This window comes from Saimiri boliviensis, chromosome 7 (genome assembly GCF_048565385.1).
Source record: "Saimiri boliviensis isolate mSaiBol1 chromosome 7, mSaiBol1.pri, whole genome shotgun sequence".
Lineage (NCBI taxonomy): Eukaryota > Metazoa > Chordata > Mammalia > Primates > Cebidae > Saimiri > Saimiri boliviensis.
Genome location: NC_133455.1, coordinates 117834405 through 117849542, shown reverse-complemented (window position 1 = coordinate 117849542; position 15138 = coordinate 117834405). Strand labels below are relative to the sequence as shown.

The window sequence follows — 15138 nt, the reverse complement described above, 5'->3', positions numbered from 1 at the left end:
TAGACAACAGTATAATGTCGTAAGTCACAATTTCAGGGATTTTTTTTCCCTTAACGTTAACTTGGTCATAATTTGACTTATTTAATTTGAATACAAGCCAGGCGCAATGGCTCACGTCTGTAATCCCAGCACTTTGGGAGGCTGAGGTCAGGAGATTGAGACCATCCTGGCCAACATGGTGAAACCTGTCTCTACTAAAAATGCAAAAATTAGCTGGGTGTTGTGGCAGAAGCCTGGAATCCCAGCTATTTGGGAGGCAGGAGAATCGCTTGAACCCGGGAGGCAGAGGTTGCAGTGAGCCAAGTTTGTGCCACTGCACACCAGCCTGGCGACAGAGCAAGACTCCATCTCAAAAAATAAATAAATAAATAATTGAATATAGTATACCATTAGTCTAGGTAGACTAATGGTTCTCAGTTAAGAATTCACATCACTTACTTATAGAATGATATTATATAGAAGTTAAGGACCTACTCCAGATTGCTAAGCCTTTTTCCTTGATAATCTTGATACATTCTTGATATACTCTATATATGCCTAATATATTCATGGGACATTATGTGTTAGGATTATATGTCTTTAGATTATTTCCTCTGCAATGAATATATTCATCTATATTCATAAATGGCATGTACTAGCCACTCTTCTTTAAAATAAGGTTAATTGGCTGGACGCAGCGGCGCACACCTGTAACCCCAGCACTTTGGGAGGCCAAGGCGGATGGATGACCTGAGGTGAGGAGTTTGAGGCCAGCCTGGCCAACATGGCAAAACCCTGTCTCTACTGAAAATACAAAAATTAGCCGGGCATGGCATGTGCCTGTAATCCCAGCTACCCGAGAGGCTGAGGCAAGAGAATCACTGGAACCCAGGAGGCAGAGGTTGCAGTGAGCCAAGTGCGCCACTAAACTCCAGTCTAGGTGACACAGCGAGCCTCTGTCTCAAAAAAAATAAGAAGAAAATAAAATAAGGTTAATTATTATGCTTATAGATATGCTTTTATCTAACACTTTTTTGGATTGATTTTATTTTGGCTTGCATGCCACAAAAATCAACCTTCCTTGTCAATTTCATTATTTTTTTAACAAATTTTCATAAGATCTTTCACTTTTAAGATTATCAGTAATAGGTTAATCATCACCATTTCAAGTCTTTTGTCATCTACAGATAGTTTTCTGCTTTACTCTGATGCATCCCTGAAAGCACTTGCAAATCAGCTACAGGCCAGAGCGCACTTGTCTTCAATAAAAAGGACTATGGGCCAGGCATGGTAGCTCGCGCCTGTAATCCCAATACTTTGACAAGCTGAGGTGGGCATATCACTCGAGCCCAGGAGTTTGAGACCAGCATGGGCAACTTGGCGAAACCCCTTCTCTACAAAGAAAATACAAAATTAGTCAGGCGTGGTAGCGCGCACCTGCGGTCGCAGCTACTAAGGAGGCTCAGATGGAAGAATGGCTTGAGCCCAGAAGGTCAAGACTGCAGTGAGCCAAGACTGTGCCACTGCACTGCAGCCTGGCAACAGAGTGAGATTCTGTCTCAAATAATAATAATGAAAAGAGAGAAAGAGAAAGAAAGAGAAAGAGAGAGAGAGAAAGAAAGAAAGAAAAGAAAAAAGAAAAATGACTATGCCAGGTAACCTGAACACAGGCTTCTGATGCCATCGCTCAAATAACTCTGAGACCACACCAGTGGACTGAGTCAGGATTTCCAAACAACTAGTAGAGAAACAGATGGGTTCATGAGACTGCTAACACAGATCCAGCAAAACAAGAATTAATTACATAGGACTAAATAAACTGATGAAGGATGATTATGGGTTTCATTTAAAATATTGCTGATGCTTTAGCGTCCTATTTTCTGAATATAAATACCCCTTTCTCATTTTTCTGAAGCTATCTATAACTTGCAACAATGTAAGCAGACTATGCTTTTGTAAACCAAAATAAACACTTATTTTTTTCTCCCCCACTTACTCCTCCAGAATTCAAAAACTCTTGAGTATTTTTATTTTCATGGCAATACAGTTATTTGCAAAGGTTCAATGAGTTGGCCTCCTAGCTGGAAACATTACTTAAGCAACCTAGGCTTTGACTGGAATGCCAGATTTATGTTCATTTAATCAGATGTGACCAGACATTTTTAAGTTACACAGTTGACTTTATAATAAACGAATGCTTTCAGTCCTCTTAGGAAAACTGGCCTGGTAACTGGCTTACAGCGTTCCTACCCTGGCAATTCAATTACGCAAGTTCACCTCCTGGGAGGCTCAAAAGTCCTAGAATCTTTTGGGAACTTCAAGACCAGAATTCACCCAAATTTATAGGTATTGCAAGTGAAACCTGATGCTCAGTTCTTGACTTACCTTTATAGTCTTAAGAGACAATTTAAGGTCCAATCAGATTCCTCAAAAAAAACTTCCAACAAGGCAATATTAAAAGACTTATTACATGATAAAGTATTGCCATTGCTATGCCTATGTAAATATAAATGATCAGGCCAATGAGATCAACTTCTCAATGACTCTTATTCCATTGTTAACAGTAACTGATTTTGTTTTAACGAACAGGAGGACTGACCAGTGCTCATCACAACTGCCCATTACTTACTCATTGACTTGGCTTGAATAAACTTTAGTCAGGATTCTCTTCTCCCCACAAATCCCTAAACTTTGGCTTGCCCTAAGCTTATGAAAGTAGATGCAAAACTTCTTCCATCATTCTGACCATCAGCTGACTGCAGGAAAAAAAAAAATGCTTTCCAGTTAAATAGTCCTGATCATGCAATCTGCTCTCCCCTACCTATTTGGCCCCACTCCCACAAAGTTCCCAGAAGCCCTGCTTATTAACAAAAGAAAAGCCTTTTTTGGTTTGATTTTGAAATGTGTTCCAGATCCTGTGGTAAGCACGTCCTTCTATTGCAAAAATTCTTTCAAATAAAGTCTCTCCTTATCTAAGTCTAGCTTTGTTTTTGCTTTTTGGGTTTGGTCACTTTTTTTGTTTGTTTGTTTGTTTGTTTTTGTTTTTGTTTTTGAAAATACTCACTGCCATAAATAACACAAAGAGCTTGAGAAACAAAAGCATAGGTTAATAATACCAAATAACCCTGTTTCCCTGTATTTATGTACTGACAAATTGTTTTTGCTTTTTTTGTTTGTTTGTTTTTGAGACAGATTCTTTTTTCTTTTTTTTTTTTTTTTTTGGAGACGGAGTTTTCGCTCTTGTTACCCAGGCTGGAGTGCAATGGCGCAATCTCGGCTCACCGCAACCTCTGCCTCCTGGGTTCAGGCAATTCTCCTGCCTCAGCCTCCTGAGTAGCTGGGATTACAGGCACGCACCACCATGCCCAGCTAATTTTTTGTATTTTTAGTAGAGACGGGGTTTCACCATGTTGACCAGGATGGTCTAGATCTCTCGACCTCGTGATCCGCCCGCCTCGGCCTCCCAAAGTGCTGGGATTACAAGCTTGAGCCACCGAGCCCACCCTGTTTGTTTGTTTTTGAGACAGAGTCTCACTGTCACCCAGGCTGGAGTGCAGTGGTGCATCTTATCTCACTGCAACCTCCACCTTCCAGGTTCAAGCAATTCTCCCTCCTCAGCCTCTCAAGTAGCTAGGATTACAGGCGCCACCATGCCTGGCTAGTTTTTTGTATTTCTTTTGTAGAGATGGGGTTTCAATGTATTGTCCAGGCTAGTCTCAAACTCCTAAGCTCAAGCGATCCTCTGCCTTGGCCTTCCAAAGCGTTGGGATTACCGGCATGACCCACTGCACCTTGGCCTCAGCTTTGTTATTTACAGTATAGTATGATGATAAACCAATTATTTGCAAATGTCAAAATTTACATTAATATGTATTTCCCTCTATCAAAGTCATACAGTATCACTTTCAAAACTACAATAAGGCTCAGGTAAAATTAGGTATAGAAGTTCTGCATGTAAAATTACTGTCCAGAGTACAATCTGGCCTTAAATTAGTGATTCATCTTTCTGATTTATATAACAAAGAAGCTGGCCCAGGTAATTTCTAATACCCTTTCTATTTTCTTACTCTAGATATGAATACAGTAAAAAGGTTTAACTGCGACAGGACTACTGACAGGGCTATTCAGAAACATGAGATACTGGTGAAATAGTTAATGCTTCTCCAGCAGAAAAACAGGAACTTAAGGTATTCTTTAGGCCCAGTGCGGTGGCTCATACCTGTCATCCCAGCACTTTGGAAGGCCGAAGCTGCTGGATCATTTGAGCCTAGGAATTCAAGGCCAGCCTGGGCAACATGGTGAAACCCCGTCTCTACAAAAATACAAAAACTGAGGTGGGAGGATCACCTGAGCCTGAGAAGGTCCAGGCTGCAGTGAGCAATGATCATGCCACTACACTCCAGCCTGGGTGACAGAGACCCTGATCAAAAAAAAAAAAACAAAAAAAAAAAACAGCAAACAAACATAGGCCGGAGTAGTGCCTCATGCCCATAATCCAAGGCGGGCAGATCACTTGAGTTCAGGAGTTCAAGACGAACATGACCAACATGGCCTAAACCCTGTCTCTACTAAAAATACAAAAATTAGCCAGCATGGTAGCACACACCTGTAGTCCAAGCTACTCAGAAGGCTGAGGCACGAGAATCATTTGAACCCAGGAGGTGGAGGTTGCAGTGAGCAGAGACTGTGCCACTGCACTCCTGCATGGGTGATGAAGTAAGACTATTTCAAAAAAAAAAAAAAAACAGGTATTTTTAAATATATATTTCAGTAGCTTCAAAAGCTGAGATTTCAGAAATAATTTCTCAAGGTAAAGACTCCAATAATCAAACCCACACTCATTTAAAATGATTTAATATATCCATACAATGGAATATTATTCAGCCATTAAAAGGAATGAGTACTGACACATGCAACAACATGAACAAACCTTGAAACTGTGCTAAAGTGAAAGATGCTAGACACGAAAGGCCACATATTTTACTCCATTTATATGAAATACCCAGAGTATATACTCAGGCAAATCCATAGAGACAGAAAGCAAATTCATGGTTTCCAGAGGATGAGGGAAGGGAGAAATAAGAAGTGTATGGGTTTTGAGGGAACCGGGGGGAAGGGCGGGTAATAATCGTTCTGGAATGAGATAGTGGTGATGTTGTACAACCCTCTGCGTATATCAAAAGCCACTGAATTAGACACTGTAAAATGGAGATTTTTTTACTGTATGTGAATTATATCTCCAAAAAACTTTGTTTAAAAAAGCATTTGATAGAAGGGGCTTAATGAAAAAAAAAGAAAAGAAAGAAAAAAGTACTTGACACTAGGCACAGTGGTTCATGCCTGTAATCCCAGCACTGCGGGAAACCAAGGTGGGAGGATCACTTGAGCCCAGGAATTCAAGACCAGTCTGAGCAACATAGTGAGACCCTCTCTACAAAAAAAAAATTAAAAATGAGCCAGGTGTGGTAGCATGTGCCTATAGTCCCAGCTACTCAGGAAACAGAGACAGAAGTATTGCCTGAGCCCAGAAGGTCAAAGCTGCAGTGAGCTGTGATAGCATCACACCACACTCCAGCCTAGGTAACACAGTAATACCCTGTCTCAAAAAAAAAAAAAAAAAAAAAAACAACTAATTATATTAATTATTAATACAACAGCTATATCGTAAAAACCAGAAAACATTACATAATCCACACTTTGAATTCAATCTCAGATATGAACATGCTGGTTTTTTTAGTTATCTACTTAACACATCTAATCCATGCTGAGAAATCTTTCTTTCTTTCTTTCTTTCTTTCCTTCTTTAGAAAAGGTCTTGCTCTGTCACCCAGGATGGAGTGCAGTGGCACGATCATGGCTCACTGAAGCCTTGAATTCCTGGGCTCAAGTGATCCTCCTGCCTCAGCCTCTGAAGCAGCTGGAACTACAGGCATGGGCCACTGTGACCAGCTAATTTTTAATTTTTTTTTTACAGAGATGAGGTCTTGTTATGTTGCCCAGGCTAGACTTGAACTCCTGACCTCAAGTGATCCTCTCCCCTTGGCCTCCCAAATTGATGGGATTACAGATGTGAGCCATCATGACCCAACCTAAGAAATTTTTGTATAGTTACAAATTTATAATATAACTATATCTAATGAATGACTGAGACAAAACACAAAATGACGTTCCAAATAAATGCCATAAAAATTCACATCTTTTTGTATTACTTTAAATGTAAAATTTACACTGCTCAATATGTGTAAACCTCTGGTATGTGGTGGCATATAAAAGCAAAAAACATCTATTATTGAGAAGCTTTTCATCAAAGAGCTATTTCTGCATTAGCATAAATCTAGGTTTACATTTAGACAAAGACATTTGTCTTTATTTGTATTATAAAGACGAGATAATGTGCAGCTAAGAATTCATGGTAACAAAGTTCACTTGTCACCTCTCAGACTTGCAAAATATAGTATCTTTAAACTGGATGTATGAACATATAGTACTTAAATATACCTACCAATAAAGCTAGTCAATAATGAGGAAGACTCCTATCCCTGTAATCCTTTACTTGTAGTTTGGGTCTAGTAGTGATAAAACAACGACTAAAACCATTAGAGAAAATAGGTTCCTGGTCACACATATATAATTTGATAAAGGTAGGTTTTCAATATCTGGGTGACTATTTTCTGGGGGCGGGGGGTGAAATGACGGCCATGTGCAGCAGCTCATGCCTATAATCTCAGCATTTTGGGAGGCCAAAGCAGGTGGATCACCTGAGGTCAGGAGTTCAAGACCAGCCTGGCCAAGATGGTGAAATCTCATCTCTACTAAAAATACAAAAATTAGCGGCGCATGGTAGCAGGTGCCTGTAATCCCAGCTACCAGAGAGGCTGAGGCAGGAGAATTGCTTGAACAAAGGAAGCAGAGGTTGCAGTGAGCCGAGATCACGCCATTACACTCCAGCCTGGGTGACAAAGCAAGATTCCATCTCAAAAAAAAAGACTACTGCTGGTCATGTTATTTTTATTGAGAATCTCATCAATAACTTTAGGCCTGCTGTTAATTAATAACTTAATTAATGTAGTTTTTTTTTTACCTAAAAATATAATTTCATTTTGCATCTCCAGTCTCCTCCTGAAATTGGTTCCAAAATATTTAAGCACTTATACATGGACCTTTCAAGCAAATCACAGAAACTAAAACAAGTTATGTTACCACTAAAAGGATCACAGCATCGAGGTATCAAAAATTTTCACCAAAGAATCCAAGCACATTTTAATATTTTCTAGCCTCACACCTGAACAGCTTGAACCCTTTGTGAGAATACTCACTGCCATAAATAACACAAAGAGCTTGAGAAACAAAAGCATAGGTTAATAATACCAAATAACCCTGTTTCCCTGTATTTATGTACTGACAAATTGTTTTTGCTTTTTTTGTTTGTTTGTTTTTGAGACAGATACTTTTTTCTTTTTTTTTTTTTTTTTTTTTTTGGAGACGGAGTTTTTGCTCTTGTTACCCAGGCTGGAGTGCAATGGCGCAATCTCGGCTCACTGCAACCTCCGCCTCCTGGGTTCAAGCAATTCTCCTGCCTCAGCCTCCTGAGTAGCTGGGATTACAGGCACACACCACCATGCCCAGCTAATTTTTTGTATTTTTAGTAGAGACAGGGTTTCACCTTGTTGACGAGGATGGTCTCAATCTCTCGACCTCGTGATCCACCCGCCTCGGCCTCCCAAAGTGCTGGGATTACAGGCTTGAGCCACCGCGCCCGGCTAAGACAGATTCTTGCTCTGTCGCCAGACAGGAGTGCAGTGGCGTAACCTCGACTCCCTGCAACCTCCGCCTCCCGGGTTCAAGCAATTCCCCTGCTTCAGTCTCCCGAGTAGCTGGGACCACAGGCGCGTACCACCACACATGGCTAATTTTTTATATTTTAAAAAGCAGAGACAGGGTTCCACCATGTTGGCCAGGATGCGCTCAATCTCCTGACCGCGTGATCTGCCCACCCTGGCTTCCCAAAGTGCTGGGATTACAGGCGTGAGCCACCGAGCCCAGCTGAAAAATTGTGTTTTAAGATAAACAATTTTAAGACCAAACAGCCTGGTTTTAGGTTGCCTGGTTGTATATTTGACTGAATGTCAAAGTTATTCATATCAAATAGTGTTTTATTCATTTAAGTGAGGCTTACTTTACAGAAGATAAACACCCTTATACAAAGTAAAAACCTGTAAAGCAGAAACTCAGTATAGATAGCATCAACCCACCTTGCAGAAAGAAATCTACCAACTGAATTATTGTAAACGAATAATGCAATTTTGCAATTAGATGTTTTGATGAACTTATTTTGCCCATACTTAACCCTTTAATAATAAGTATCACAATCATTTAAACTATTCTCAAGCTTATTTATAATCATCATCACCTAAAATAGAGTTAAGGTTGCAATCCTTTAGAAAATAAATATAGTAAGTAATTGCCATTCTGTTTTATACCAAATAAAACTGAAACTGTCACAAGTAAAAGTCTTTCATGGAGCTTTTATTTCAATTGCGGAAGAATCAAAAAAATTCCAAAACCACTGTCCTAAAACTATCAACTGCCAAAAACAGCGCCCAGGACATAGCAGACACTTGAAATGTTTTACCAATCTTTCCAGGGCATTGTTTCTTTTAATTTGGCCATCTTAATAATAGCCACCATTTATTCAATGTCTACTATTGACTGTGCACTCTACTACCCCCTCACAAACATTTCATGAGTTCTCACAGAGAAGTCTTTTAAGTTATATCCCCACCTAACAGGAGAGGAAATTAAGGCTAAGTAACTTGTTCAAAGGAACACAGATTGGCAGATGAGTTTAACTTGGCCTGTGTAACAACAAGCCATGCCTTTCTGCTATAATACCTTCTATATAATCTTCTCTAAGTATAAACTTTCAACAGAATTTCTATGATGAAAACGATCTTTCTCAGAGTAGTAACCCATGGCCTAAATAGCACTAAAACATTGCTTTTCCAATATGTTCAAAATATTTAAACAAAAAATATAAGTTCTCATAAAATATTTTCCATTAATATATCCCTTCCCAGAATCTCCTTTGATATTTAAAACAGCCCTTTCTGACAGCCAAAGCACATATAAGGACACAGTAGTTCAGTCCAGCAAATGGAAAAACCTCCAATTAAAGAAAAGACAAAAAATCTCTTAAAAATTGAACCAAAGGAAATCACTATTAGCCCTTCTGATAACAACGAGCTAAAACCTTAAAATTTAATAACCAGACAAATTATTATCTAGCCAAATGGGCAAACCTGAAGCTACGTAAGTAAATAGGGATGAAAATATCAAGCTATATGAAATTGTCATCAAATATCAATGTAATACTTGGCAAGTTTGGAAAATAAAAGATTAAAGTTAAAACCTGTCTCTTGCCGGGCGCGGTGGCTCAAGCCTGTAATCCCAGCACTTTGGGAGGCCGAGGCGGGTGGATCACGAGGTCAAGAGATCGAGACCATCCTGGTCAACAAGGTGAAACCCCGTCTCTACTAAAAATACATAAATTAGCTGGGCATGGTTGTGCGTGCCTGTAATCCCAGCTACTCAGGAGGCTGAGGCAGGAGAACTGCCTGAACCCAGGAGGCGGAGTTTGCGGTGAGCCGAGATTGCGCCATTGCACTCCAGCCTGGGTAACAAGAGCGAAACTCCGTCTCAAAAAAAAAAAAAAAAAAAAAAAAACCTGTCTCTTTAGCTCAGGACTTTCCAGAACCCTTAATGTGATAATATGAATTCTAATCTCCAAATAAAATGTGCAAACATTACTCAAGGTTACACAGCTAGCTAATGGCAAATTTAGAACCATAACTTAATTCTTCTGATTCCCACTCCAAAATTTGTTCTACTTCCCCAAGACTTTATAATATCTGATCTTAAAGGAAGAAACTTTGCAAGCATCACTTCTACAGAAATACAAGATGGGAAACATTAGTGGTTTGTTCCAACTGAAATATTTACCACCAATATTTACTACCACCCCGCTAAAACAAAAAAAAAAAGTAGCAAATAATTTTTATATAACAAGCCTCTTCAAAAAAAGCTAAGAAGGCCAGGAGCAGTAGTCACGCCTGTAATCCCAACACTTTGGGAGGCCAATGTGGGTGGACCACCTGAGGTTAGGAGTTTGAGACCAGCCTGACCAACATAGTGAAATCCCTTCTCTACTAAAAATATAAAAATTAGCCGGTGTGGTTGTGTGGTCCCAGCTCCTCAGAAGGCTGAGGCAGGAGAATCACTTGAACCCAGGAGGCAGAGGTTGCAGTGAGCTGAGATCGTGCCATTGCACTCCAGCCTGGGCGACAGGGCAAGACACTGTCTCAAAAAAAAAAAAAAAAAAAAAAAGGGGGGCCAGGCGCTGTGGCTCACGCCTATAATCCCAGCACTTTGGGAGCCCGAGGCAGGTGGAACACGAGGTCAAGAGATCAAGACCATCCTGGTCAACATGGTGAAACCCCGTCTCTACCAAAAATACAAAAAATTAGCTGGGCGTGGTGGCGCATGCCTGTAATCCCAGCTACTCAGGAGGCTGAGGCAGGAGAATTGCCTGAACCCAGGAGGCAGAGGTTGCGGTGAGCCGAGATCGCGCCATTGCACTCCAGCCTGGGTAACAAGAGCAAAAACTCCGTCTCAAAAAAGAAAAAAAAAAGAAAAAAAAAATTAGTCCAGCATGGTGGCGGGCATCTGTAGTCCCAGCTACTCAGGAGGCTGAGACAGGAGAACTGCTTGAACCCTGGAGGCAGAGATTGCAGTGAGCCAAGATCACACCGCTGCACTTCAGCCTTAGTGGCAGACCAAGACTCTGTCTCTTAAAAAAAAAAAAAAAAAAAAAAAAAAAGCTAAGAAACAGTATTTCACAGATTATACACACCAATGGTATTCCAAAACCTGTATTCTTACCAAAAATACTCCCTGTAGAAGGCCAGATATTATTTTTTCTAATCAGTACCTGACAGAACTAAGAGAATGGTAAGGATGGCAACCTAAACTGTGAGGTTCATCAGATTACGGACCATGTTTGTTTTACTCACCACCAGTACCAGAAGCGGATATACAGATGATATTCCATACATACTGTATTTGTTAAAAGAATGAATAACTCCCTGCCCTATCTTTAATTAACTTATCTTTATTAAGTTCTAGTATCTCTGAATCTTGAGTTTCCCCACTTACAAATGAAGTGGTGAGACTCAAATGATCAAGATCCCTTTCATTTTTAAGAATGTGTGAATCTGCACCTGTAATCCCAGAACTTTGGGAGGCAGAGGTAGGAGGATCGCTTGAGCCCAGGAGTTCAAGACCATCCTGGGCAACATAGTGAGACCCTGGCTCTATAAAAATTTAAAAATTAGCCAGATGTTACGGCACACAACTGTGGTCCCAGCTACTTGGGAGGCTGAAGTGGGAGGATCATCTGAGCCCAGGAGGTCCAGGCTGCAGTGAGCAATGATCATGCCATTGCACTCCAGCCTAGGCAACACAGCAAGACCCTACCAAAATAAAAACGAGTTTATGAATCTGGCCAAGCATGGTGGCTCACATCTGTAATCCCAGCACTCTGAGAGGATCACTTGAGGCCAGGAGTTGGAGACCAGCCTGGCCAAATATTAAGACACCCTCACATCAGCCCCATATCTACAAAAACTTTTGGGCATAATGGCAGGTGCCTATAGTTAAGAGCTTTGGGAGGATGAAGCAGGAGGATCACTTAAGCAGGAGACTTTTGAGACTGCAATGAGCTGTGACCATGCCACTGCACCCCAGCCTGAGTGAAGCAAAACGTTGTCTCTTTAAAAAAGTGTGACTGTTATACAAATTAAATCTCAAATCCTGAAAGCATTTGAAGATATGTCCCTGAACAAGCAAAAATTATGACAAAAGTAACATTAGCAAGATACTATATATATATCATTTAAAATACCCAGTAACCTTGTAAACTAGTCAAGTATCATTATCGACATTTTACCAGTAAAGAAATTGAGATCTAGAGAAATGGACTAGACCAGAACCACAAAGTTATGAAGTTGTGACACCTGAGCTTTAAATCCAAGATTTTAGTGTTGAAATTCCCAAATCTTTCCTTTATATTTTGTCATGTGATGACAGATAAGGAGGAAGCACTAACAGTATTCCCTGGCTTTCAGCTATTGATTCAGCAGGGCTATGGGACAGACGGTCTCCCCCAAACTCTCAGATACCCCACATCACACCAACCCAATGTTAAAGATCCAATTATTTGTGGGGAAAAAAATGATCTAAATGCAACAAATCAATCAGATTTTTCTCTTTAGAGCCCAAGGTTGACTAAACATCATTACTATAACAGAGGATGACATTCTCAAAGAATGAATTCTAAATTATAAACAAAAATCTTCTACATCAAAAGACATTTTACTTCAAATTATATGTAGTCACAGCTAAGTACAGTACTGTTACATATTAATAGACCACCTTACACCATTATTTTGCCACATTTAAAATGGGAGCTCCACTTCTGAAAACTCTGCTAAAGGAAATAAGACAATTTCAACGATTACCTCTTCCAGGTCTCGTTACATGCCATATTTCAAAACATATCACTACAAGTGCAACCTATTTAAAATTCCAATAATGAACAAACCCAGTTCTGGTCTCAAAGCTGGTGTTAAAACAAACAAACAGCATTTACATCACACACTTCTTCTCCAAGAAATACAACGAGGCAACCAGAAACATCCCAAGTTATAAGTTTCCCCACGACTCTAACCAATCAGCTGGTTCTCATATTTGTCAACCCTATTAACCTTGTGTCTTAGAATATATACATATTCTTATGTCAAATATAGTTGTTTCTAACAGCTATACCAAAACCCCTTTCAATAGAGTATAACATAATAAAATAAGTATATACTTATTAAACCTCTCCAGTATGTAACACTCCATTGAATATTCTGCCACAAAAATCTAATGAGCACTACCTTTTCTGGGGTTTACACGTGGGGAAAGTTTGTAACATGCTTAGAGTATCAAGTATAATATTAACACGCAAACACAATGCTGCACTACTACAGTTACTGAAAAACATATTTCTCCTCCTCAAAAAAAAGAAGTCAATCATTCTCATCCAAAATACGTGTACACGGTACACACAAAAATATACACCTGTCATATTAGTTACTATCGCGTTCTGTAAACTTAGTCTATTTTGGAGGACTTCAGAAAAGTTTAGTTTGTTAATACCTAAAAATCTCCAGACCAGCGGTCCCACGCCTGAAAACAACTTACCATGAACGCCAGTGAGAATTTTAACAAACCAAAACTACAAGCCACTGCATGAAGCAGTACTTAAATTCCTCTGCTGGTAAATGCTCCGCAGCATCACAGCCATCTCAAGTTCAACACCAAGTAGTTTGAGAAGAGCTGCCGACAGGCCAGTCAAAAATCTTTTGCGAACTGTCACAAAACAAAAGTCACAGAGCATGTGCCAGCTTTGCAGCCAATTCAAAACATCCTAGTATCATCGAATTCAGGCGATTCCCAGAGCAAATTATCTAGAATAACCTATGCAATTTATCAAAATGCCAAGCAGTCCCCAGGAGTGTAGAGCAAATGATCACTTTGGTCCCAGGACCGGCTCCTCTTCACACGAGGATGAATTTCCTACTTAGTGCCAACTGTACACTTGCATACTCCGAAAATAGGGGCAAGCCGTGAATACCAGAGGTTACAAAGGCAGTGTTTCTATTTTATTATGGGCTGAAGCTCAGGAGGTTCCCAACGCTGAAACGCTCGACCTATAACCCAAAAGTCACTTTCCAACTGCGCTCTCACCCAGGATCATTATATCCCAAACGGAAGCCAATTATTACCTGTAACAAGGCCTGGAAAAAAACAGAGGACTTTTAAAAGTTCACCTAAGAAACACCGAAACGGGGTGAGGGGTGGTGGATGGGGGTAGGACTTCGAGGGAGAAGGCCAACCCTTAAAGCATCTCGGGCTCCAACGTTTTAAAAGCCAAAATACGTACAAAGACCCCAGGCAGAGAGAGGTACACAGACACTCAGTCATCCCGACAGAATGGGGTGCCAGGGGTTCCGTAAGACCAGCCTTCGGGATCGAGGCTCCGATGTGTCCCGGGAAGGTCTGGGAAGCCAGGCCAGGTCGCGTTGTGGCCGGGCGGTGCGCGCAGCCCCCGCTCCCGGGCCCCTTCCTCTCCCCCTCCCCACGACCAGGCCTCTCCCGGCTCCTCTCCCCTTCTCCCTCCCTCTGTCCCTCCCCTCCCCCCCAAGACACACACAACAAGGCCACCTCCCCCCGAACCCCACCAACTTTCCAGTGCCCCCACACTCCCCACCTCTCAGGAGCACACAGAAGCTGCAGGCCAGGAGGCTCCTCAGGACGGCCCCCATCTTCCCTTCTCGCGTTCTCTTCTCTCACCGGCGAGGGGCGGCAAGAAGACGGGGAGGCGAGGAGCCGGGGCGGCCGCCGCAGCGGCAGGGCTGCACGCTCATGCTTCCCAGCTTCCCAGCGAGAGAAGAAAGAAAGGGGCACGTCAAGGCTCCGCGCGCGCCGCCGCCGCCGCCCTCTCTACCGCGTCGCTCGGCCCCAGGCTCGCGCGACGCCAGCGTCTGCTTCCATCCCGCCGCCTCCTCCCCCGGCGCCCCGCTTCCCCCGCGCAGCTCCTCATTCAGCCTCGGACTCGCGCAGCGGCGCAGGGATACGGCCGGCGCCGCCTCCTGGGATCGGAGCGAAGACGTGTCCCTGCGCACGGCGAGCCCCCTCCCCCGGCGCTGCCCCCTGCACGGCTGGGGAAAGGAGTCGGCAACCGCACGCACGGCCTCCGCGTAAGACCCCGGGAGAGGTGCTGAGCTAGCAGAGGCGAGCTGGCGAGGGAAGGCCTCCTCCCGGCGGCGCATTCCATCGGGATTCTTTCCCGGACCGACCGCTTCGGCCCTCCCCGCGGAGGGCGTGAGGCGGTCCCGAACAACGTTGGAGCCGGCGTGGTCGGGACTACTTTCTGCGGCTCGGCCGGGCAGCCGTCTGTCCCGGTCTTTGTGCGGCCGCCGCTGGCAGGGCCGGGTTGGGCTCCGGGTCCGCGTCCCCAGCCGCCTGGGACGGCCCAGCCGCGGTGCACGCGAGGGG

General features: G+C 42.4%; 1 protein-coding gene across 4 annotated transcripts in view; it reads right to left on the bottom strand.

Annotated features, from left to right (window-relative positions):
- The window catches only part of LRP6 (LDL receptor related protein 6), a 157429-nt gene extending 142711 nt beyond the window's left edge, over nucleotides 1-14718 (bottom strand). For 3 of the 4 annotated variants that reach the window (XR_012518596.1, XM_003934520.4, XM_074403273.1), the window contains exon 1: nucleotides 14351-14718. Coding sequence is in view for 2 of the 4 variants with exons in the window: in XM_003934520.4 (XP_003934569.1) it covers nucleotides 14351-14405 (55 nt within the window). In the remaining 2 variants the exon portion in view is untranslated. The remainder of the gene's footprint in view (nucleotides 1-14350) is intronic. The other variant, XM_010345099.3, reaches the window with a different exon arrangement.
- Between the last annotated feature and the right edge of the window lie 420 nt (nucleotides 14719-15138).